General features: G+C 51.5%; 1 protein-coding gene across 7 annotated transcripts in view; it reads right to left on the bottom strand.

The window, feature by feature from the left end:
- FAM120B (family with sequence similarity 120 member B) overlaps positions 1-25,840 on the bottom strand; it is a 75,325-nt gene that overhangs the window by 38,856 nt on the left and 10,629 nt on the right. For 5 of the 7 annotated variants that reach the window (XM_062187052.1, XM_062187051.1, XM_062187053.1 and 2 more), the window contains 2 exons: positions 22,402-23,907; positions 16,280-16,460 (listed from right to left, as the gene is read on the bottom strand). The exons of 1 other annotated variant lie outside the window; for it this stretch is intronic. In XM_062187052.1, coding sequence (XP_062043036.1) covers positions 16,280-16,460; positions 22,402-23,886 — 1,666 coding nt within the window. In that variant the 5' untranslated portion in view covers positions 23,887-23,907. Of the gene's footprint in view, positions 1-12,003; positions 12,133-16,279; positions 16,461-22,401; positions 23,908-25,840 lie in introns of those variants that run through there. One more of the 7 variants, XM_062187058.1, reaches the window with a different exon arrangement.

Genomic DNA, 25,840 nt, shown 5'->3' with positions numbered 1-25,840 from the left:
CTCCACACAGCAGTCAGGACAGCGCCATCTCCACACAGCAGTCAGGACAGCGCCATCTCCACACAGCAGTCAGGACAGCGCCATCTCCACACAGCAGTCAGGACAGCGCCATCTCCACACAGCAGTCAGGACAGTACCATCTCCACACAGCAGTCAGGACAGTACCATCTCCACACAGCAGTAACAACAGTACCATCTCCACACAGCAGTCAGGACAGCGCCATCTCCACACAGCAGTAACAACAGTACCATCTCCACACAGCAGTAACAACAGTACCATCTCCACACAGCAGTAACAACAGTACCATCTCCACACAGCAGTCAGGACAGCGCCATCTCCACACAGCAGTCAGGACAGCGCCATCTCCACACAGCAGTCAGGACAGCGCCATCTCCACACAGCAGTAACAACAGTACCATCTCCACACAGCAGTAACAACAGTACCATCTCCACACAGCAGTCAGGACAGCACCATCTCCACACAGCAGTAACAACAGTACCATCTCCACACAGCAGTAACAACAGTACCATCTCCACACAGCAGTAACAACAGTACCATCTCCACACAGCAGTCAGAACAGTACCATCTCCACACAGCAGTCAGGACAGTACCATCTCCACACAGCAGTAACAACAGTACCTTCTCCACACAGCAGTCAGGACAGCACCATCTCCACACAGCAGTCAGGACAGCGCCATCTCCACACAGCAGTCAGGACAGCGCCATCTCCACACAGCAGTCACAACAGTACCATCTCCACACAGCAGTCAGGACAGTACCATCTCCACACAGCAGTAACAACAGTACCTTCTCCACACAGCAGTCAGGACAGCACCATCTCCACACAGCAGTCAGGACAGCACCATCTCCACACAGCAGTCAGGACAGCGCCATCTCCACACAGCAGTCAGGACAGCGCCATCTCCACACAGCAGTCAGGACAGCGCCATCTCCACACAGCAGTCAGGACAGCGCCATCTCCACACAGCAGTCAGGACAGCACCATCTCCACACAGCAGTAAAAACAGTGCCATCTCCACACAGCAGTCAGGACAGCGCCATCTCCACACAGCAGTCACAACAGTACCATCTCCACACAGCAGTCAGGACAGCGCCATCTCCACACAGCAGTCAGGACAGCGCCATCTCCACACAGCAGTAACAACAGCACCATCTCCACACAGCAGTCAGGACAGCGCCATCTCCACACAGCAGTAACAACAGTACCATCTCCACACAGCAGTCAGGACAGCACCATCTCCACACAGCATCAGGACAGCACCATCTCCACACAGCAGTCAGGACAGCACCATCTCCACACAGCAGTAACAACAGTACCATCTCCACACAGCAGTCAGGACAGCGCCATCTCCACACAGCAGTCAGGACAGCGCCATCTCCACACAGCAGTAACAACAGTACCATCTCCACACAGCAGTAACAACAGTACCATCTCCACACAGCAGTCAGGACAGTACCATCTCCACACAGCAGTCAGGACAGCGCCATCTCCACACAGCAGTAACAACAGTACCATCTCCACACAGCAGTAACAACAGTACCATCTCCACACAGCAGTAACAACAGTACCATCTCCATACCGCAGTCAGGACAGTACCATCTCCACACAGCAGTCAGGACAGCGCCATCTCCACACAGCAGTAACAACAGTACCATCTCCACACAGCAGTCAGGACAGCGCCATCTCCACACAGCAGTAACAACAGTACCATCTCCACACAGCAGTCAGGACAGCGCCATCTCCACACAGCAGTAACAACAGTACCATCTCCACACAGCAGTCAGGACAGCGCCATCTCCACACAGCAGTAACAACAGTACCATCTCCACACAGCAGTCAGGACAGCGCCATCTCCACACAGCAGTAACAACAGTACCATCTCCACACAGCAGTCAGGACAGCGCCATGTCCACACAGCAGTCAGGACAGTACCATCTCCACACAGCAGTAACAACAGTACCATCTCCACACAGCAGTAACAACAGTACCATGTCCACACAGCAGTCAGGACAGTACCATCTCCACACAGCAGTAACAACAGTACCATCTCCACACAGCAGTCAGGACAGCGCCATCTCCACACAGCAGTCAGGACAGCGCCATCTCCACACAGCAGTCAGGACAGCACCATCTCCACACAGCAGTCAGGACAGCGCCATCTCCACACAGCAGTAACAACAGTACCATCTCCACACAGCAGTAACAACAGTACCATCTCCACACAGCAGTAACAACAGTACCATCTCCACACAGCAGTAACAACAGTACCATCTCCACACAGCAGTCAGGACAGTACCATCTCCACACAGCAGTCAGGACAGCGCCATCTCCACACAGCAGTAACAACAGTACCATCTCCACACAGCAGTCAGGACAGTGCCATCTCCACACAGCAGTAACAACAGTACCATCTCCACACAGCAGTCAGGACAGCACCATCTCCACACAGCATCAGGACAGCACCATCTCCACACAGCAGTCAGGACAGCGCCATCTCCACACAGCAGTAACAACAGTACCATCTCCACACAGCAGTCAGGACAGCGCCATCTCCACACAGCAGTCAGAACAGTACCATCTCCACACAGCAGTAACAACAGTACCATCTCCACACAGCAGTAACAACAGTACCATCTCCACACAGCAGTAACAACAGCCCCATCTCCACACAGCAGTCAGGACAGTACCATCTCCACACAGCAGTAACAACAGTACCATCTCCACACAGCAGTCAGGACAGTACCATCTCCACACAGCAGTCAGGACAGCGCCATCTCCACTCAGCAGTAACAACAGTACAATCTCCACACAGCAGTCAGGACAGCGCCATCTCCACACAGCAGTCAGAACAGTACCATCTCCACACAGCAGTAACAACAGCGCCATCTCCACACAGCAGTCAGGACAGTACCATCTCCACACAGCAGTAACAACAGTACCATCTCCACACAGCAGTCAGGACAGTACCATCTCCACACAGCAGTAACAACAGCGCCATCTCCACACAGCAGTCAGGACAGTACCATCTCCACACAGCAGTCAGGACAGCACCATCTCCACACAGCAGTAACAACAGTACCATCTCCACACAGCAGTCAGGACAGCGCCATCTCCACACAGCAGTAACAACAGTACCATCTCCACACAGCAGTCAGGACAGTACCATCTCCACACAGCAGTCAGGACAGCACCATCTCCACACAGCAGTAACAACAGTACCATCTCCACACAGCAGTCAGGACAGCACCATCTCCACACAGCAGTCAGGACAGCACCATCTCCACACAGCAGTCAGGACAGCACCATCTCCACACAGCAGTCAGGACAGCGCCATCTCCACACAGCAGTAACAACAGTACCATCTCCACACAGCAGTAACAACAGTACCATCTCCACACAGCAGTAACAACAGTACCATCTCCACACAGCAGTCAGAACAGCACCATCTCCACACAGCAGTAACAACAGTACCATCTCCACACAGCAGTAACAACAGTACCATCTCCACACAGCAGTCAGGACAGCGCCATCTCCACACAGCAGTAACAACAGTACCATCTCCACACCGCAGTCAGGACAGTACCATCTCCACACAGCAGTCAGGACAGCACCATCTCCACACAGCAGTCAGGACAGCGCCATCTCCACACAGCAGTCAGAACAGCGCCATCTCCACACAGCAGTAACAACAGCACCATCTCCACACAGCAGTAACAACAGTACCATCTCCACACAGCAGTCAGGACAGCACCATCTCCACACAGCAGTCAGGACAGCGCCATCTCCACACAGCAGTCAGGACAGCGCCATCTCCACACAGCAGTAACAACAGTACCATCTCCACACAGCAGTAACAACAGTACCATCTCCACACAGCAGTAACAACAGTACCATCTCCACACAGCAGTAACAACAGTACCATCTCCACACAGCAGTCAGGACAGCACCATCTCCACACAGCAGTCAGGACAGCGCCATCTCCACACAGCAGTCAGGACAGCGCCATCTCCACACAGCAGTAACAACAGTACCATCTCCACACAGCAGTAACAACAGTACCATCTCCACACAGCAGTCAGGACAGCGCCATCTCCACACAGCAGTCAGGACAGCGCCATCTCCACACAGCAGTCAGGACAGCGCCATCTCCACACAGCAGTCAGGACAGCGCCATCTCCACACAGCAGTAACAACAGTACCATCTCCACACAGCAGTCAGGACAGCGCCATCTCCACACAGCAGTCAGGACAGTACCATCTCCACACAGCAGTCAGGACAGCGCCATCTCCACACAGCAGTCAGGACAGCGCCATCTCCACACAGCAGTCAGGACAGCGCCATCTCCACACAGCAGTCAGGACAGCGCCATCTCCACACAGCAGTCAGGACAGTACCATCTCCACACAGCAGTAACAACAGTACCATCTCCACACAGCAGTAACAACAGTACCATCTCCACACAGCAGTAACAACAGTACCATCTCCACACAGCAGTCAGGACAGCGCCATCTCCACACAGCAGTCAGGACAGCGCCATCTCCACACAGCAGTCAGGACAGCGCCATCTCCACACAGCAGTAACAACAGTACCATCTCCACACAGCAGTAACAACAGTACCATCTCCACACAGCAGTCAGGACAGCACCATCTCCACACAGCAGTAACAACAGTACCATCTCCACACAGCAGTCAGGACAGCGCCATCTCCACACAGCAGTCACAACAGTACCATCTCCACACAGCAGTCAGAACAGTACCATCTCCACACAGCAGTCAGGACAGTACCATCTCCACACAGCAGTAACAACAGCGCCATCTCCACACAGCAGTCAGGACAGCGCCATCTCCACACAGCAGTCAGGACAGCGCCATCTCCACACAGCAGTCACAACAGTACCATCTCCACACAGCAGTCAGGACAGTACCATCTCCACACAGCAGTAACAACAGTACCTTCTCCACACAGCAGTCAGGACAGCACCATCTCCACACAGCAGTCAGGACAGCGCCATCTCCACACAGCAGTCAGGACAGCGCCATCTCCACACAGCAGTCACAACAGTACCATCTCCACACAGCAGTCAGGACAGCGCCATCTCCACACAGCAGTAACAACAGCACCATCTCCACACAGCAGTCAGGACAGCGCCATCTCCACACAGCAGTAACAACAGTACCATCTCCACACAGCAGTAACAACAGTACCATCTCCACACAGCAGTCAGGACAGCGCCATCTCCACACAGCAGTCAGGACAGCGCCATCTCCACACAGCAGTAACAACAGTACCATCTCCACACAGCAGTAACAACAGTACCATCTCCACACAGCAGTCAGGACAGCGCCATCTCCACACAGCAGTAACAACAGTACCATCTCCACACAGCAGTCAGGACAGCGCCATCTCCACACAGCAGTCAGGACAGCGCCATCTCCACACAGCAGTCAGGACAGCGCCATCTCCACACAGCAGTAACAACAGTACCATCTCCACACAGCAGTAACAACAGTACCATCTCCACACAGCAGTCAGGACAGTACCATCTCCACACAGCAGTCAGGACAGCGCCATCTCCACACAGCAGTCAGGACAGCGCCATCTCCACACAGCAGTAACAACAGTACCATCTCCACACAGCAGTCAGGACAGCGCCATCTCCACACAGCAGTCAGAACAGCGCCATCTCCACACAGCAGTCAGGACAGCGCCATCTCCACACAGCAGTCAGGACAGCGCCATCTCCACACAGCAGTCAGGACAGCGCCATCTCCACACAGCAGTCAGGACAGCGCCATCTCCACACAGCAGTAACAACAGTACCATCTCCACACAGCAGTCAGGACAGCACCATCTCCACACAGCATCAGGACAGCACCATCTCCACACAGCAGTCAGGACAGCGCCATCTCCACACAGCAGTCAGGACAGCGCCATCTCCACACAGCAGTCAGGACAGCGCCATCTCCACACAGCAGTCAGGACAGCACCATCTCCACACAGCAGTCAGGACAGCGCCATCTCCACACAGCAGTAACAACAGTACCATCTCCACACAGCAGTAACAACAGTACCATCTCCACACAGCAGTCAGGACAGTACCATCTCCACACAGCAGTAACAACAGTACCATCTCCACACAGCAGTAACAACAGTACCATCTCCACACAGCAGTAACAACAGTACCATCTCCACACAGCAGTCAGGACAGCGCCATCTCCACACAGCAGTCAGGACAGCGCCATCTCCACACAGCAGTCAGGACAGCGCCATCTCCACACAGCAGTAACAACAGTACCATCTCCACACAGCAGTCAGAACAGTACCATCTCCACACAGCAGTCAGGACAGTACCATCTCCACACAGCAGTCAGGACAGCGCCATCTCCACACAGCAGTAACAACAGTACCATCTCCACACAGCAGTCAGAACAGTACCATCTCCACACAGCAGTCAGGACAGTACCATCTCCACACAGCAGTAACAACAGTACCATCTCCACACAGCAGTCAGGACAGCACCATCTCCACACAGCAGTCAGGACAGCGCCATCTCCACACAGCAGTCAGGACAGCGCCATCTCCACACAGCAGTAACAACAGTACCATCTCCACACAGCAGTAACAACAGTACCATCTCAACACAGCAGTCAGGACAGCGCCATCTCCACACAGCAGTCAGGACAGCACCATCTCCACACAGCAGTCAGGACAGCGCCATCTCCACACAGCAGTCAGGACAGCACCATCTCCACACAGCAGTCAGGACAGCGCCATCTCCACACAGCAGTCAGGACAGCGCCATCTCCACACAGCAGTAACAACAGTACCATCTCCACACAGCAGTAACAACAGTACCATCTCCACACAGCAGTCAGAACAGTACCATCTCCACACAGCAGTCAGGACAGCACCATCTCCACACAGCAGTAACAACAGTACCATCTCCACACAGCAGTCAGGACAGTGCCATCTCCACACAGCAGTAACAACAGTACCATCTCCACACAGCAGTAACAACAGTACCATCTCCACACAGCAGTAACAACAGTACCATCTCCACACAGCAGTCAGAACAGTACCATCTCCACACAGCAGTAACAACAGTACCATCTCCACACAGCAGTAACAACAGTACCATCTCCACACAGCAGTAACAACAGTACCATCTCCACACAGCAGTCAGGACAGCGCCATCTCCACACAGCAGTCAGGACAGCGCCATCTCCACACAGCAGTAACAACAGTACCATCTCCACACAGCAGTCAGGACAGCGCCATCTCCACACAGCAGTCAGGACAGCGCCATCTCCACACAGCAGTAACAACAGTACCATCTCCACACAGCAGTCAGGACAGCGCCATCTCCACACAGCAGTAACAACAGTACCATCTCCACACAGCAGTCAGGACAGCACCATCTCCACACAGCAGTAACAACAGTACCATCTCCACACAGCAGTCAGGACAGTACCATCTCCACACAGCAGTCAGGACAGCGCCATCTCCACACAGCAGTCAGAACAGCGCCATCTCCACACAGCAGTAACAACAGCACCATCTCCACACAGCAGTAACAACAGTACCATCTCCACACAGCAGTCAGGACAGCACCATCTCCACACAGCAGTCAGGACAGCGCCATCTCCACACAGCAGTCAGGACAGTACCATCTCCACACAGCAGTCAGGACAGCGCCATCTCCACACAGCAGTCAGGACAGTACCATCTCCACACAGCAGTAACAACAGTACCATCTCCACACAGCAGTCAGGACAGCGCCATCTCCACACAGCAGTCAGAACAGTACCATCTCCACACAGCAGTAACAACAGTACCATCTCCACACAGCAGTCAGGACAGTACCATCTCCACACAGCAGTCAGGACAGTACCATCTCCACACAGCAGTAACAACAGTACCATCTCCACACAGCAGTAACAACAGTACCATCTCCACACAGCAGTGAGGACAGCGCCATCTCCACACAGCAGTCAGGACAGTACCATCTCCACACAGCAGTCAGGACAGCGCCATCTCCACACAGCAGTCAGGACAGCACCATCTCCACACAGCAGTAACAACAGTACCATCTCCACACAGCAGTCAGGACAGCACCATCTCCACACAGCAGTCAGGACAGCGCCATCTCCACACAGCAGTCAGGACAGCGCCATCTCCACACAGCAGTAACAACAGTACCATCTCCACACAGCAGTAACAACAGTACCATCTCCACACAGCAGTAACAACAGTACCATCTCCACACAGCAGTCAGGACAGCGCCATCTCCACACAGCAGTCAGGACAGCGCCATCTCCACACAGCAGTCAGGACAGCGCCATCTCCACACAGCAGTCAGGACAGCGCCATCTCCACACAGCAGTAACAACAGTACCATCTCCACACAGCAGTAACAACAGTACCATCTCCACACAGCAGTCAGAACAGTACCATCTCCACACAGCAGTAACAACAGTACCATCTCCACACAGCAGTAACAACAGTACCATCTCCACACAGCAGTCAGGACAGCACCACCTCCACACAGCAGTCAGGACAGCGCCATCTCCACACAGCAGTCAGGACAGCGCCATCTCCACACAGCAGTAACAACAGTACCATCTCCACACAGCAGTCAGAACAGTACCATCTCCACACAGCAGTAACAACAGTACCATCTCCACACAGCAGTCAGGACAGTACCATCTCCACACAGCAGTCAGGACAGCGCCATCTCCACACAGCAGTCAGAACAGTACCATCTCCACACAGCAGTAACAACAGTACCATCTCCACACAGCAGTCAGGACAGTACCATCTCCACACAGCAGTCAGGACAGTACCATCTCCACACAGCAGTAACAACAGTACCATCTCCACACAGCAGTAACAACAGTACCATCTCCACACAGCAGTAACAACAGTACCATCTCCACACAGCAGTCAGGACAGTACCATCTCCACACAGCAGTCAGGACAGCGCCATCTCCACACAGCAGTCAGGACAGCGCCATCTCCACACAGCAGTAACAACAGTACCATCTCCACACAGCAGTAACAACAGTACCATCTCCACACAGCAGTAACAACAGCACCATCTCCACACAGCAGTAACAACAGTACCATCTCCACACAGCAGTCAGGACAGCGCCATCTCCACACAGCAGTAAAAACAGTACCATCTCCACACAGCAGTAACAACAGCACCATCTCCACACAGCAGTCAGGACAGCGCCATCTCCACACAGCAGTCAGGACAGCACCATCTCCACACAGCAGTAACAACAGTACCATCTCCACACAGCAGTAACAACAGTACCATCTCCACACAGCAGTAACAACAGTACCATCTCCACACAGCAGTCAGGACAGTACCATCTCCACACAGCAGTCAGGACAGCACCATCTCCACACAGCAGTAACAACAGTACCATCTCCACACAGCAGTCAGGACAGTACCATCTCCACACAGCAGTCAGGACAGCGCCATCTCCACACAGCAGTCAGGACAGCACCATCTCCACACAGCAGTCAGGACAGCGCCATCTCCACACAGCAGTAACAACAGTACCATCTCCACACAGCAGTCAGAACAGTACCATCTCCACACAGCAGTAACAACAGTACCATCTCCACACAGCAGTCAGGACAGTACCATCTCCACACAGCAGTCAGGACAGTACCATCTCCACACAGCAGTCAGGACAGCACCATCTCCACACAGCAGTAACAACAGTACCATCTCCACACAGCAGTCAGAACAGTACCATCTCCACACAGCAGTAACAACAGTACCATCTCCACACAGCAGTCAGGACAGTACCATCTCCACACAGCAGTCAGGACAGTACCATCTCCACACAGCAGTAACAACAGTACCATCTCCACACAGCAGTAACAACAGTACCATCTCCACACAGCAGTAACAACAGTACCATCTCCACACAGCAGTCAGGACAGTACCATCTCCACACAGCAGTCAGGACAGCGCCATCTCCACACAGCAGTCAGGACAGCGCCATCTCCACACAGCAGTAACAACAGTACCATCTCCACACAGCAGTAACAACAGTACCATCTCCACACAGCAGTAACAACAGCACCATCTCCACACAGCAGTAACAACAGTACCATCTCCACACAGCAGTCAGGACAGCGCCATCTCCACACAGCAGTAACAACAGTACCATCTCCACACAGCAGTAACAACAGCACCATCTCCACACAGCAGTCAGGACAGCGCCATCTCCACACAGCAGTCAGGACAGCACCATCTCCACACAGCAGTAACAACAGTACCATCTCCACACAGCAGTAACAACAGTACCATCTCCACACAGCAGTAACAACAGTACCATCTCCACACAGCAGTCAGGACAGTACCATCTCCACACAGCAGTCAGGACAGCGCCATCTCCACACAGCAGTAACAACAGTACCATCTCCACACAGCAGTAACAACAGTACCATCTCCACACAGCAGTAACAACAGTACCATCTCCACACAGCAGTCAGGACAGCACCATCTCCACACAGCAGTCAGGACAGCGCCATCTCCACACAGCAGTAACAACAGTACCATCTCCACACAGCAGTCAGAACAGTACCATCTCCACACAGCAGTCAGGACAGCACCATCTCCACACAGCAGTAACAACAGTACCATCTCCACACAGCAGTCAGGACAGCGCCATCTCCACACAGCAGTCAGGACAGTGCCATCTCCACACAGCAGTAACAACAGTACCATCTCCACACAGCAGTAACAACAGTACCATCTCCACACAGCAGTCAGAACAGTACCATCTCCACACAGCAGTCAGAACAGTACCATCTCCACACAGCAGTCAGAACAGTACCATCTCCACACAGCAGTAACAACAGTACCATCTCCACACAGCAGTAACAACAGTACCATCTCCACACAGCAGTCAGGACAGTACCATCTCCACACAGCAGTCAGGACAGCACCATCTCCACACAGCAGTAACAACAGTACCATCTCCACACAGCAGTCAGGACAGTACCATCTCCACACAGCAGTCAGGACAGCACCATCTCCACACAGCAGTCAGGACAGCGCCATCTCCACACAGCAGTAACAACAGTACCATCTCCACACAGCAGTCAGAACAGTACCATCTCCACACAGCAGTCAGGACAGCACCATCTCCACACAGCAGTAACAACAGTACCATCTCCACACAGCAGTCAGGACAGCGCCATCTCCACACAGCAGTCAGGACAGCGCCATCTCCACACAGCAGTCAGGACAGCGCCATCTCCACACAGCAGTCAGGACAGTGCCATCTCCACACAGCAGTAACAACAGTACCATCTCCACACAGCAGTAACAACAGTACCATCTCCACACAGCAGTCAGAACAGTACCATCTCCACACAGCAGTCAGAACAGTACCATCTCCACACAGCAGTCAGAACAGTACCATCTCCACACAGCAGTAACAACAGTACCATCTCCACACAGCAGTAACAACAGTACCATCTCCACACAGCAGTAACAACAGTACCATCTCCACACAGCAGTCAGAACAGTACCATCTCCACACAGCAGTCAGAACAGTACCATCTCCACACAGCAGTAACAACAGTACCATCTCCACACAGCAGTAACAACAGTACCATCTCCACACAGCAGTAACAACAGTACCATCTCCACACAGCAGTAACAACAGTACCATCTCCACACAGCAGTCAGGACAGCACCATCTCCACACAGCAGTCAGGACAGCGCCATCTCCACACAGCAGTCAGGACAGCGCCATCTCCACACAGCAGTCAGGACAGCGCCATGTCCACACAGCAGTCAGCAGCAGACCTGTAGCAGGCAGGGATCTCTCAGTAAAGACAGCTGGGCCACTACGTCCAACCACTACGCTATGCTCTTCCCACAGTGCCTCAGAACCAGCTTACTCAAGGCTGGCTTCACCATTTCCCCCAAGTGCCTTTTCTTACCCTGTTCCCTAACTTGTGGAGGTACTTTCAGCTTCCTGGCTGTGCCGTTCCCATACTGTGTACCTAGGGAACCAGCAGGCACTATGGCCTGGTGCTGGCACAGCTGTCTCCTGCCAGGTCAGCCAGAACAGGCCCTGGCCACTTCCAGTCCTCAGGCTCCTCCCGAGTCAAGTCACTCTGCACCATAAAAGGAGGCTGGAAGTGTGAGAAGGCTGCTGTCAGATCAGCCTCCCTCATGAGCTGCCTAAGGCCTGGAGCACGTATGTTGACCGGAGGCATCTGCCACACCCTGCCCTTTGTCCGGGCAGCTCCCACATCTCCACGCCAGGGCATCTGACTCAGCAGTCTTGGCTGGGGTGTGTCTGGGGACCCCACAGAGAACTGGCACAGACTCACACCTCATGTTCCAGCAAAGCTGCGGGACCACAGTCTTCACACCAAGGTTGTTCTTGGCTCCGCCTCTGCACACAGCGTCCTCTGGTCTAGAACTCTCTGCTCCCTGAGGCTGACCTCTCAGGCTGCCCTTGCTTCTGACTTTCACTTAGGTCTGGGTTCAGAGATCAGGCCCTCATGACAGCGCACTGCTGGGGCGCTGCGAATGCAACCACAGAGCGCTCCTGAGAGCAGAAGCCCTGCTGCCACCTCAAAGCCAGACCAGATGTGCACAAATTAAGATCTGTGAACACATTCAACTCAGCTTTAATTTCAGATACATTAAAAAAAAGATGGAGTTGTTTTAATAATTAAAAAAATAACGTCTTCTTTCTATGTAATCATCTGGCTAGGGTATCTGCCTCCTTCAATGCCCACATGCTTGGGTGACTTGGCTTAGAGGCCCCACAGCAGGGTTAGGCTAGCTCTGGGGTCAAGGTTAGGACAGACCCTGGGGAAGCTCGCACGCGAGGCCTGAGAGTACATACAGGTTGACCAACTGCCTGGCAGAACACAGCTTGACATTCCTCACAGGATCTAGAATATTCCAGCTTATAATCAAAAAAGACGTGATATGAGAATAAACAAAAGTATGTGGGCCCCTTATGAACAGAAGTCAATAAACAGTCCAGCAGGAGAGGTGAGAGATTGAGACAGAGAAAAATCTGATGAAATCATGCTCAATTTTTCAAATCTGATAGGAACTAAAAACAGATTCAAGAAGCTCATAAACTCTGCATGGTAAAACAAAGTAAACCACTCCAAAGCCCACTAACCTTAATCGAGAGAAAAATCTTCAACAGGAAAAAAGGAAACTTCAATAAAGGGAACAGGAATAAGAATGACCTTGACCACTGCCACCTCCCAAGACAGAGCAGCAGCCAGAAGTGTCAGCAACAAACCACGCCAAATTCTGTCTACAGCAAAACAACAGACAACAATAAGAGGACACAGAGAGGTTTTCAGGGGGAAGACTTGATAAATGTACAATTGCACAACAAAGCAGCATCCTAGCAAGTTCTCTGACGAAGACAGATGGCAGTGGACATGCACTGGACACACACCAGGGTGAGGGCACTGAGAACCACTGCCAGGGGAGACTCCCTCTCCCTCAGCAACTTCCTTAAAAATTTAACCCAACTTTTTTTTTTAAAGATTTATTTTATTTACTTGAAAGACAGAGTCACAGAGAGGTAGAGACAGAGAGGTCGGTCCTCCATCCACTAGTTCACTCCCCAGATGGCCGCAACGACTGGGGCTGAGTCGATCCCAAGTCAGGAGCTTCTTCCAGGTCTCCCACATGGATGCAGGGACCTGAGGACTTGGGCCATCTTCTCCTGCTTTCCCAGGCCACAGCAGAGAGCTGGATCGGAAGAGGAGCAGCTGGGACTAGAACCGGCACCCACATGGGATGCTGGCATCACAGGCGGTGGCTCCACCCGCTTTGCCACAGCACTGACCCCAAAAATTATCTATTAAATGCCACAATTCAACTGGGGATTGAACCAGTGGATAGAAGACCTCTCTCTGTCTGCCTCTCTTTCTCTGTGTAACTATGACTTTTAAATAAATAAATAAATCTTTTTTTTAAAAAAAAAGATAATTTTCAAAGGTTTCAGCCTCCTCCATGTCTCCCACACAGGTGCAGGGGCCCAAGCACTTTGGCCATCCTCCACTGCTTTCCCAGGCCATAGCAGAGGGTTGGATCAGAAGTGGAACAGCCAGGACTGGAAACAGTTCCCGTATGTGATGCTGGCCTGCAGGCAGAAGATTAACCTACTGCACCCAGTGCCAGCCCTGACATACGTTCTTTTACTTGTTTTACAATCAGTTTGGAGGCCGGCGCTGTGGCATATTGGGTAAAGCCCCTGCCTGCAGTGTCGGCATCCCATATGGGCACCAGTTCAAGACCCGGCTCCTCCACGTCTGGTCCAGCTCTCTGCTGTGGCCTGGGAAAGCAGCAGAAGATGGCCCAAGCCCTTGGGCCCCTGCACCCACGTGGGAGACCCAGAGGAGGCTCCTGGCTTTGGAACGGTGCAGCTCCGGCCATTGCAGCCAACTGGGGAGTGAAACAGTGGCTGGAAGACCTCTCTCTCTCTGCCTCTCCTTGTCTCTATGTGTAACTCTTTCAAAGTAAATAAATAAATCTTTTTTAAAAATCAGCTTGAACTGACTTCTGTGCTTTCATCCTCAGGTTGGTAAGAGTCTGACTCTTGCGGCGCACACGAGCAAAGCAGGGCCTGCTGTGAGGCCGGGAGTCTGACAAGGACTCAGTTCAGGGAACCCTACCCCCAAAGAACAGTGATGATGTTTCACATGATGACCCCATCACCACCTCTAGATTATATAAATGCTTATTTCCTGAAATAGAATACTATTTTTTTTAAAAGATTTATTTTATTTACTTGAAAGACAGAGTTACAGAGAGAGGTAGAGACAGAGAGAGAGGTCTTCCATCCGCTGGTTCACTCCCCAGATGGCCACAACAGCTGGATCTCCACCGATCCCAAGTCAGGAGCCAGGAACTTCTTCTGGATCTCCCACATAGGTGCAGGGGCCCAAGGACTTGGGCCATCTTCCATTGCTTTCCCAGGCCATAGCAGAGAGCAGGATCAGAAGAGGAGCAGCTGGGACCAGAACCAGTGCCCATATGGGATGCCGGCGCTTCAGGCCAAGGCTTTAACCCGCTGCACCACAGCGCCAGCCCCTAGAATACTATTAAAACAACATTGATATACTTGGAAAAAATGGGTCCAGCTGGGCAAACGCACCAGATACTCTCTCACTGAGATTCTCTGGCTTTTGCTGCTGCCCCAATGTGTGCTAGCCACATTTCCCATCATGCCAGGCCACAATGTATGAACAAGACTGACCCAAAGTGCGGAAACTAAACACATGGATTTCCAACATGAGGAGCTTATCTGTGCCCTTAATTCCCCCCAAACTATCCCTCGCAGTGAATGGGACCCTAATCTTTTTTCTTTTTTTTTAAAACGATATATTTATTTGAAAGGTACAGAAACAGAAAGGGGGAGTTCCATCTGCTGGTCCACTTCCCAGATGACCACAACAGGCAGTGCTGGGTCAGGCTGAAGCTGGAGGCTCGATTCTGATCCCCCAAATGGGTGGAAGGGACCCAGGTATTTGGGCCGTTTTCTGCTGCCTTGGGAGATGCATTAGCAGAAATGTTGGAACAGTAGCAGAGCAGCTGGGAATTGAACCAGCCATGCTGATACAGGAAAAGAATCACAAGCGGTGGCTGCACCAGCTGCACAACGATGCCGGCCCCGGCTTCATCCCTTGTGTTGGGAGGGCCCTGGGCTGCACCACTCCGGCCCTTGACGTGCCTCCTCTGCTCTCGCTGCTAAGCACACAATGGAGCACACTCACCCACGAGAAAACACCTGAGCTTAATTACAGATCTCCAAAGGAAGAATTTTTTACATTTTAAAGTATTATGTCCTAGACTTTGTAAAACTGCTTTATAAAAATCACGTTGGAGGGGGACTAAGTAGACACTGTCTTCACCCAGTCACACACACCCCTTGTCGTCCTCTAGGATAAAAGAGCTTCATTCTTTAAGAAGCACAGATCCTTAAGGAGAACCATCTGACATTGTATAGAAACATGCGTTCTTCTTCTCATGACAAGGGACTGACTACTTGTTAATCAGGTATAGATGTCCCATGGCACTTATCCTTAGTGTTTCTACAGATGTGAGTTGTATTCTGTTACAGATCTTACAGAGAAACAATCTCATTCAGCTGTCTCTGTGTCCTGAAAGTATCTGTCCATCTGGCCAGTGCCTCAGTTGAGCTCCCAGTGGCTTCCCCGTGATCCTCACCTTCACTGCCTCCCAGCAGGAGGGAGTACACACGCTGCCGCACGGGGCGGTAGATGAAGGCCTGGCTGGGAAGGGCCTGGTCCAGCTCGTCCTCCAAGGTGTTGCTGCACTCGATCTCACCGCTGCTCACGATATTATACACCAGGTAGCTTTCTGCTTGCACGTGATGTGTTCGAGCAATCTGTTCAAAGGTTAAATACAACCGATTCTCTTTGAAAACAAAACAGTCATCTTCAGACAGAAACAGTCAACACCTTTCATCACAGCCCAGTGTTTTCAAGCACTCAGACATGTAAGAGAGTGTCCTTCAAACTCAACTTCAAGCTGGCACTGAATTGTCTTTTGGGCTACCAGGCTCAAAACTGTATTTCTGTTGCTTTTCTTCCTATCGACTCATTGGTCTTACCATACTTAGCTCAGCAGCATCTTCCTCCAGCACCAGTGCCCCCTCCCCATCCAACCCATCCTCCACCTTGGACACTGTCTTCTTGGAAACAGATGCTCACAGCGTTTGCATGGTGCTACCCCCATGACATCTGAGGCCTTGCTGTAAGGCCCAATGCCCTCTCTTCTCACCTGTGCACCCAAAGCAGGCACCACACTCCAGGCTGATGGGGCGTCTTCACTGCTCCCAGCACCCTCTCTGCCTCCCTTGTGCTCCCTGGAAACGCACCCCATCCAGAATGCTGCTCCCCTCCACTCTCTCCCAACCTCACACCTCATCATCCTCTTCTCCCTTATGAGTTGTCTGAGGTGTCACCTTCTCCATAAACCCTTCCTTCTTCCCCAAACAAAACTAAACTCACTGCCTTAGGACTCGGCTCAGAAGCTGACTCCCTGCATCATCACGTGTGGAGCAGAGCCCAGGGCAGGACAGGGCTGGCACCGTGGGCTGTAGGTGTGCAGATCAGATGCGATCTCCCACGTGGTCTGAGGATCGCCTGGGAGGTCCGACTGTGCGTCTCACTGAGGAGCGGGCCTGGCTACTGACCACTCTGGACTGCAGACTTCCCCTCGGCTCCATGTTTTCTCCGCAGTGGGCTGACAGAACCTCCCAGGGCTGCTGTGAGGACTGCAGGACAAGTCAGCACCTACTGAGGTCGGGTGCTCGCCGCTGGTTAGCACCATCCTGCCCCTACCAGAGTCTGACAAAACGTCCATCTTATTACTAGAATCCCTTCAACCCGAGGCAGACCCGCCAGCAGCTGTCGGTCAGTAAGGTTTCTGCAGCACAGCCATGCAGCAGCACTGACACACTAAGCATCCCTTGCCTCAGGGACTTTTACAGCAGGATCACTGCCGCTCACTTCCTACTCCCTCTGCCACAGCTGTTTTATTTTTCTTCTTATTTCCAAGGAGTTAGTCTTCACACAGATTTATGTAGAAAATTGTAATAAATGGTATGTAGTGTGGCCAGCACTGTGGCGTAATGGGTAAAGCTGCTGCCTGCAGTGCCAACATTCCACATGGGCGCTGGTTCGAGTCCCGGCTGCTTCCGATCCAGCTCTCTGCTATGGCTTGGGAAAGCAAAAGAGGATGGCCCAAGTCCTTGAGCCCCTGCACCCATAGGGGAGACCTGGAAGAAGCTCCTGGCTTTGGATTGGCTCAGCTCCAGCCATTGCGGCCTTCTGGGGAGTGAACTAGTGTATGGAAGATCTCTCTCTGCCTCTGCCTCTCAAATAAATCTTTTTTAAAAAAGGTGTTTCCCCTACTACACAGTCTTTAATTCTGGCAACTGTACAGAACTTGAGGACGTTCTTCTCTGGATGTTTAGGTGTCACCGCTAAACGCTCCTCAATCACATCTAATCCCTGAGCCCACACACAGCGACCCACACTAGCACACACCTACCAGTCGCCTGATCTTGCAATTCTAAGCAAATCCAGTTTATCCAGCACTGTGAAATCCACAGAAATTATTTTACATCTAAGTGATTTTCCCAGATGTTCGGGTTGAAGCAGGCACAGGGAGGTAGCTGTGGACAGTTTTCCTACCCCAGCAGCTCCAGGGCAACTGGGTGTGGTAACAAATTTTCATAGGAAAAATTAAGATTGTTTTCAAAGACACGGCTGGGTTGGGGGACAGTTCCCTCCTGCCCACAAAGGTCACACCTGAGTTCCTCACCGACCAGGGCAACTTTCCTGCAAATCTGCCCCTCCCCCATCCAGCTACTCCTCAAATCCAACACGGCCAGCATGCTCAACCCAGCGTCCTGTTTGGGCCTGTCCCGCCCTTCACCTTTGCAGCACTTCACTGCGGACCACTCTCACTCTCACCACTGCCTCCTCGGTCTTTGGCTGGGCTCCTCTCTGCTCTTCTTCCTCCCATGTCCAAGCCTCCCGCCCTCATAATCTCCTACATGTTCTTGGCCATGCAAACAGGTGACTTCCATATGTCTATCTCCTGTTCCCAACAGAACTCAAGGCCCATCTCTCCTGCATGGGCACGTCCAAGTGCCACACAGGAAGGAACTCCGTGAATCTCCTCCCTGTGAGCCCCTGGCTAATGGCAGCTCCACTCCAGTGCTCAGGGTTTCAGGCCCATGGCAGGGCGGATCTCCCAGGGGAAGGTTTTGGCCCATCCCCACGGTTTCTCACCTGAGCTGCAGCACCACACCCTCACTCCCCCACTGAAAAACACCCCAGGGTTCCTCAGAAAGTGCAAAAATGCAGTCCTAAGTGCTGTTCTCATGTATGTATCCTCTGTTGTCCGACCTAGTCTGTTACAGACCCAATGGCAGGGAACTGGATGAGACAGGGTCGTGCAGGGAAGGTGCACGTGATCCAGCCAAGAGTCACGCGTGGTCCAAAGGTCCAGAGGACAAGCGAAGGGCCTGTGAGTAAGGCAATGATGCTGAGTTTGCAAAGAAACTTCCTGTGACAGCCGAACGTGGACACATGAAGGACACACAAACAGGAGGTGGAGGCAGTCAGGAAAGGGAGAAAGGCCAGATCCAAACAAGCAGAGTGGACCAAGGGGCTGGCAGGTCCAGGCAGACGGGATGAGACTGCCTCCTACCAGGCTCAGGCACCCCGGCTCAGTGCTGCCTAGGCCTGCGTTTGACTTCAGACTTTACACAGTGGCCTCAGCAATTCCCTCTTTCAGGCTCTGGACTACTGATCCCAACTGTCTCACCTCCCTCAGGACCAAGAAACCTCAGGGCAGCAGGGAGGGTGGACAGGACTTTGCCAAGAGTCACTGCGTATGACTGTGGGGGTCAGTGAGCCTCTGCCCCAGGCGAGGAGCAGCATTCGGTAACTGAACCGAATGTGTTAAGGGCACACACCACTCTGATCAACAGCAAGCCAGTTTTCCCACACCCGGTCTGCAAGTGTTCTGGCAAAGTAGATGCGGTGCTTGTCGGCTTGTTCTGCACACTCCTTGCCACAATGACACCACTGTCTTCCCAACCAACCCCTCACCATGCACCCCACCGCGGGCCATCACTTCCACCTGGAAGCCCACTGCTCCCTCCCTCCAGCTTCCCACAAGGCTCTCTCCTCCACAAAGTGCTTCCAGAACCTCCAGGCAGAGGTCATCCTGGCGTGACTCAATACTTCTTCACCTGCAACTCTGAAAGAAGTGTCGCAGACTACTGCTGCTTACCACCTGCACTCCTGAGTCGGCTCACCTACAGGTGAAATGTTCTGACAGACACGAGGTCGGCACCTCGTACAGGAGCCAGGGGAGAGGCTGCCGAGGAGAGAAGGGAACGATTCACTCCACAAGCGTGCAATGGCAGCCACCATGAGACACAGTGCGCTGGGCAGGAGGGAACTCAGTGCAGGGAAAATGAAGCTGGGTCCTGCCCCTCAGCACTGCAGTCTAGCAGGAACGACGACGGACACACACGAAGCGGCACAGAGCTACCGGGAGTGCTCACGAGGAGCAGCGCAGTCTGAAACACATCTCAGCTGTGTAGGAGAGAAGGAGAAGCTGTCCGTGTGGGGCAAGGGTACGGGCAGGGCCATGAGGACTGTAGGAAGATGAGGGAAGCTGGAGATGCAGTGGCCAGTTTAGGTCACTGGTTTTGTCCTAAGAGTTTCAAAAGGCAAAGCCAGGCTTTATTTCTGTATGCCCCAGGCAAATGCATGCAGAAGAATTCTGGCAAACTCCTGCCACAGTCCAGGGTGACATAGCCTGCATGAAGGTGGTAGAAATGGACACTGCACAAATTTCAGAGTTGTTTAACAGGTGCAAGTATCAAAGGTCAGAAGGCTGTTTGAGATTCATAAAATGGCAGATGCCCTAAACTCTGGCCTCAGAATCAGCCCTTAAGGCACTCGGATCTGGCTAAAAAGCCCATGAGAGTTTCTCAGGCATGGAAAGTCAAGACACTGTGGCAAAAAATGGCCTAAATGAAAGATCTCTGAGTGAGATCCCAGCGGAAAGAATGGGCCATCAAAGGAGGAGGTACCTTTCTCTGAAGGGAGGAGAGAACTTCCACTTTGATTATGGCCTTGTCTAAATAAGATCAGAGTTTATGAACTCCAGAGGCTTCCATAGCCTTGGCAGCTCATGACAAGAGCCTCGGGTGATCACCGACATCATAAATAAGAGTGTCAATTGTTAAATCAACAACAGGAGTCACTGTGCACTTACTCCTCATGAAGGATCTCTGTCCTTAATGTGCTGTACTATGAGAATTAACGGTAAAACTAGTACTCAAACAGTACTTTATACTTTGTGTGTCTGTGTGGGTGCAAACTATTGAAATCTTTACTTAGTATATACAAAGCTAATCTTCTGTATATAATTAAAAATGAATCTTAATGAAGAATGGGATGGGAGAGGGAGTAGGAGAGGGTCTGGTTTGCGGGTAGGAGAGAGGTTATGGAGGCAAAAAGTGCTATAATCCAAAAGTTGTACTTTCGAAATTTATATTTATTAAATAAAAGTTTATGGGGCTGGCGCTGTGGCTCACTCGGTTAATCCTCTGCCTGTGGTGCCAGGTTCTAGTCCTGGTTGCTCCTCTTCTAGTCCAGCTCTCTGCTGTGGCCCAGGAAGGCAGTGGAGGATGGCCCAAGTCCTTGGGCCCTGCACCCGCATGGGAGACCAGGAGGAAGCACCTGGCTCCTGGCTTCGGATCGGTGTAGCTTCGGCCGCAGCAGCCATTTGGGGGGTGAACCAACGGAAGGAAGACCTTTCTCTATCTCTCTCTCTCTCACTCACTGTCTAACTCTATCTGTCAAATAAAAATAAATACATTTTTTTTTTTTTAAAAAAAAGAAGGCTGCTTGTGAAAAGTGGAAGGGATGAGGTCGGTAGCCTGGAAGATGGTGGTACTCGTGGCTCTGGTAACGCAGAAAGGTTTGGGGTTAGATCCTCAGCTTGGTTTTGAATTAGTTAAGGCCTCTGGGCTACTCACAAGGCCCTGACATTTACCTGTAAGGATGATGCCTATCTCACAGGATGGCTGAGAGGATCAAGTAAGGTGCAATGTGTCTGGCACAGAACTGAGCATGAAATAGAGGCTTAATAAATAGTAACACGCTATCAAAAACCTTCACAGGTTCTAGAGTATTTTCAGAATTGAGTCCAAATTCCCAGTGTGGCAACATAAAGATCTCCACAATCCGGCCCCAGTCTACCTTTTCCCATTTTTCCTCCCTCTTCTCCCTTCAAAGGTCATGCTCCAATCTGTGTACCTGGGCCCAAGATGGCATGGATGCCAAAGCTATACGTCTAAGGCTCCAATGATCCCCCTCCCCCCATCTTCGCCTATTCAAGCGAGTCTTGGTCCCATTAAGGTACAGGTCTACTTCTTTGAGGGAACCTCTCCCGGTACCTGAACCTGCGGTATTCTCTCTCCTTCAAATTCCTACAGCTCTTTTCTGTCACAGTCACATGATGACATCAAGTATAGGGCATGATGTGAGCTTACCCATGCATGGTATATGTCCTAACCAGAATCACAGGCTACTGTGCTGTGTCCTTCCACCATAAGTGACCACTGCATACAGTCAACACACAGTCCCCAGCAGACCCCTAGCTGTCAACCATGATCCTGTCAGATCGGGGCCATGACTACAACAGGCAGCCAACACACAGTTCCTGTAGATCCCCTGTGAATACACACTCCACCATGACCATGCCAGATTAGGGTGGGCACATCCACCTACCTTTAAGATTTCAGGGTCTGAAATCATAGTTACTGGTTGCTTTATTTCAGGCCCCATAGGTATGGGGTCTTCTTGTCTGATCTCTAGATTTGTACTCATGGATGCTTCTAGCTTAAATTCAGGGTCTGTTCCTAGAGGCAATTTTTGTTTGATTTCAGAGTAAGTATACATAGGAAGTTCTGGCTTGGACTCAGGATGTGTACATATGGAAACTTCCTGCTTAGGTTCAGAATCTATACACATGGGAACTTCCTGTTTGGACTCAAAGTCAGCACATATGGAAACTTGCAGCTTGGACTCAGGATCTGTACACATGGGAACTTCTGGCTTGGACTCAGGGTCTGTACACATGGGAACTTCTGGCTTGGACTCAGGATCTGTACACATGGGAACTTCTGGCTTGGACTCAGGGTCTGTACACATGGGAACTTCCGGTTTGGACTCAGGATCTGTACACATGGGAACTTCTGGCTTGGACTCAGGATCTGAACTCACAGACATTATTTGCTTGTTTAAAGTCATTTCACCTTTGGGTTTCTGGAAAAACCATGGAGACTGCTGTCCTGGCAAAAGATAGGATGCCACTCCTTTATAAAAAAGAGCTTTATTTGGCCCCAAAGGTAGCATCTCCTCCAAGGCTTTCTCACCTTGATGCATGTGAAGAACTTTGGCTATATGGTCTGACACAGCTAAGATCATGTTGGCTTTTTTGTTGAAGTTTTCTTTTACCGAGGTATAGGAAGACAAGCATCTGTAACGAAAGCTCTCAAACATGCCCTCGGGAACCACGTCATTGCCGAGCAGGCAGGCCAACAGAGGGAGATCTGTCACGTGGAGACCCAGGCTCTCACACAGTTTCTCTCTGCAGAGCTGGACAGTGCTGAGGCTCTCCAGGCAGAGCTCGCTGATGGACAGGTACGGACACGTATCATAGATTAAGTAATCAGTGTCTTCTCCAAGAATCCCAAGACAGTTATGCCGGAGGCCATAGGAAGCCACCTCATAGTCTGCCTCCTGCAAGGAGCACAGGGTTTCCTGACCCAGTGTCTTTAGTGCAAAGCGCGTAAATATGGCCAAGCCTGAGGGGATGAAGAACATGTTCCTTCCTGGCTGCTCCCTGTGTGCCTTGAGGTAATGGAAGATCCTGGCTATCTCCTTGCTGTTTCTGAGCCTCCTTCTCACCCACTCATCTCTCTTGCCCTGCTCCACCATTCCATCAAAGAAGAAAACCAACTTGATGCCGACAGCTGTAAAGGTTTTAACAAAATCTTGCAAAGCAGAAAAGTATTCTCGCCACTGGCCACCGCAGATCCAAGATTCTGGGGTGTACCAGTACCTGAGACAACACATGGCATCGACCACGATGGTTGGAGTGCAGCCAGGATGCCTGGTGCGGTGCTGCTCCGCCAGTTCCTTCAGATTCACCACCGTGCATATATGTGGGCAGGTGCTCCCCACAAATCCCTGTAAACCTCTCACCCCCATCACTGAATCCTGGGAAAGTATCTGGAAAGAAAAACAAAGGAGTAATTAGGGCATGATGGTTAGACACAGCCAAACAAGACAGTGTTCAACATCCACAGGTTAGAGGAGGTGTTCTCAGTGGGGACCCAGGAGGGACCCTCCTATGGACTGTGATGCACAAGTCAGAAGTGGTTATTACAGAGTTCTCAACCAGAGTCACACAGGAGCTAAGTTTTCACGGAAGTAACATTTCCTATCTGGGAATTCAAATACAAGTTACTCTTTTTTTTTTTTTTTTTTGCCAGGCAGAGTTAGACAGTGAGAGAGAGAGACAGAGAGAATTATAGACAGTGAAAGAGAGACAGAAAGAAAGGTCTTCCTTCCGTTGGTTCACTCCCCTAATGGCCGTTACGGCCAGCACTATGCTGATCCGAAGCCAGGAGCCAGGCGCTTCCTCCTGGTCTCCCATGTGGGTGCAGGGCCCAAGCACGTGAGCCATCCTCCACTGCACTCCCGGGCCACCGCAGAGAGCTGGACTGGAAGAGGAGCAACCGGAACCCAGGGTGCTGGCGCCACAGGCGGAGGATTAGCCCAGTGAGCCATGGCGCCGGCCACCAGTTACTCTTAAAACATAAATTGCAATGTGCAAAGGAGTGATTCTCAAAATAATTTTGCTGAGTAAGTAAGTGAGGCCATACCCCTCCTAGTCCTCAGGAAGAGTACACTGTGACAACGGTTTAGGGGCAGCTCAGCCGACCTGCAGTGTCAGAATGCAGACCAGTGGCTACCTGGGCGGGGGCACAGGGGAGGAAGGGCTCCATGGGACACTTGTGGAGTGACGGACACCTGCACCACTGACCTGTCAGTTTCATGGGTGTGTCCACACATGGCAAACTGTGCATGCTAAGTACGTGTCAAGGACATCTCAGTAAAGGTGTTACAAAGAAAACTACACAAAAACTAATTGTGTCAAACACAGTAACATCTGAGACAGTGACTGGCTAGCTTTGAATAGAACTGTCAATCAAATGCACAGTGGCTTGAGAGTTAGTATTCAAAGTGTGCAATAACCACAGGGCAGGGCACTATACATAGAAGACAGCCTTGTACAGAACAAGCTCTTCAAGGAAGCAATAAAGTCCATTAATGGTCAGAAAAAAATCCCATGAGCACATCTTTTATGTTAATGGCCAATTTTTTCACTATAGTTTTCTTTCAGTCACTAGGTCTTCACGCCTTTCGATAACACAAATCCCAAACATGCAAACAGTAACACAAAACAAGCGATACCTCCTCCGGACTTGGGACCAGGCACACACCAACACCACGCTCCTGTGACTGAGCTGGGCACTGCACTCCAGTTTTAATCTTTACAACAACCCCACAGACAAAAACCCATATGCTCTGCTTTGCAAAAGAAGAAACTGCAAATTGTCTCTTGGTTGAGATGAGGCAGCTTCACAAGACTCTTAAGAATTTACTGGTTGCTGATGGACACTGGCTCCTGACAAAAATTAGATGCCTGTAAATATCACACATTTTACATATGGCATCATTAAGCTAGGTTGCATGAATGAACCACGGCACAATGCAACATAAACCAGGCCTCCTAATGTGAGGATCTGAACCGTGAGCCAGTTCTGCACTTTGGAGCCCACACAGTAGGTAGCGGACAGGCCTCCAAAGGGGAACATAACACAAAGGTTGGTCAGAATGGACAAAAAACTTCAGAGGCCCCAGCTTCTAGATTCCTCTGCCAGGCCTACCTCTGAACTCGGTGAGCCTTGTGGAATGGGCAAGCCACAGGCGAACCTCGGGGAGTCAGGGTCTGTGTGGTGACAGACTCCACTGGTGGGAAGCCACATTCAGGCTGTTCCCAGAGTTACTGACCGGACTGCCTGGGACCCACCGGGTGGAGCTGGGGAGAGGGAGCTCCTGACAGACGCGCCTTGCTGGCCAGCAGCTGCAGCTCCCT

This window comes from Lepus europaeus, chromosome 3 (assembly GCF_033115175.1).
Source record: "Lepus europaeus isolate LE1 chromosome 3, mLepTim1.pri, whole genome shotgun sequence".
In the NCBI taxonomy this organism is placed as follows: domain Eukaryota; kingdom Metazoa; phylum Chordata; class Mammalia; order Lagomorpha; family Leporidae; genus Lepus; species Lepus europaeus.
Note: the sequence above shows the minus strand (reverse complement) of the source record. Positions and strands in the feature narration are given on the sequence as shown.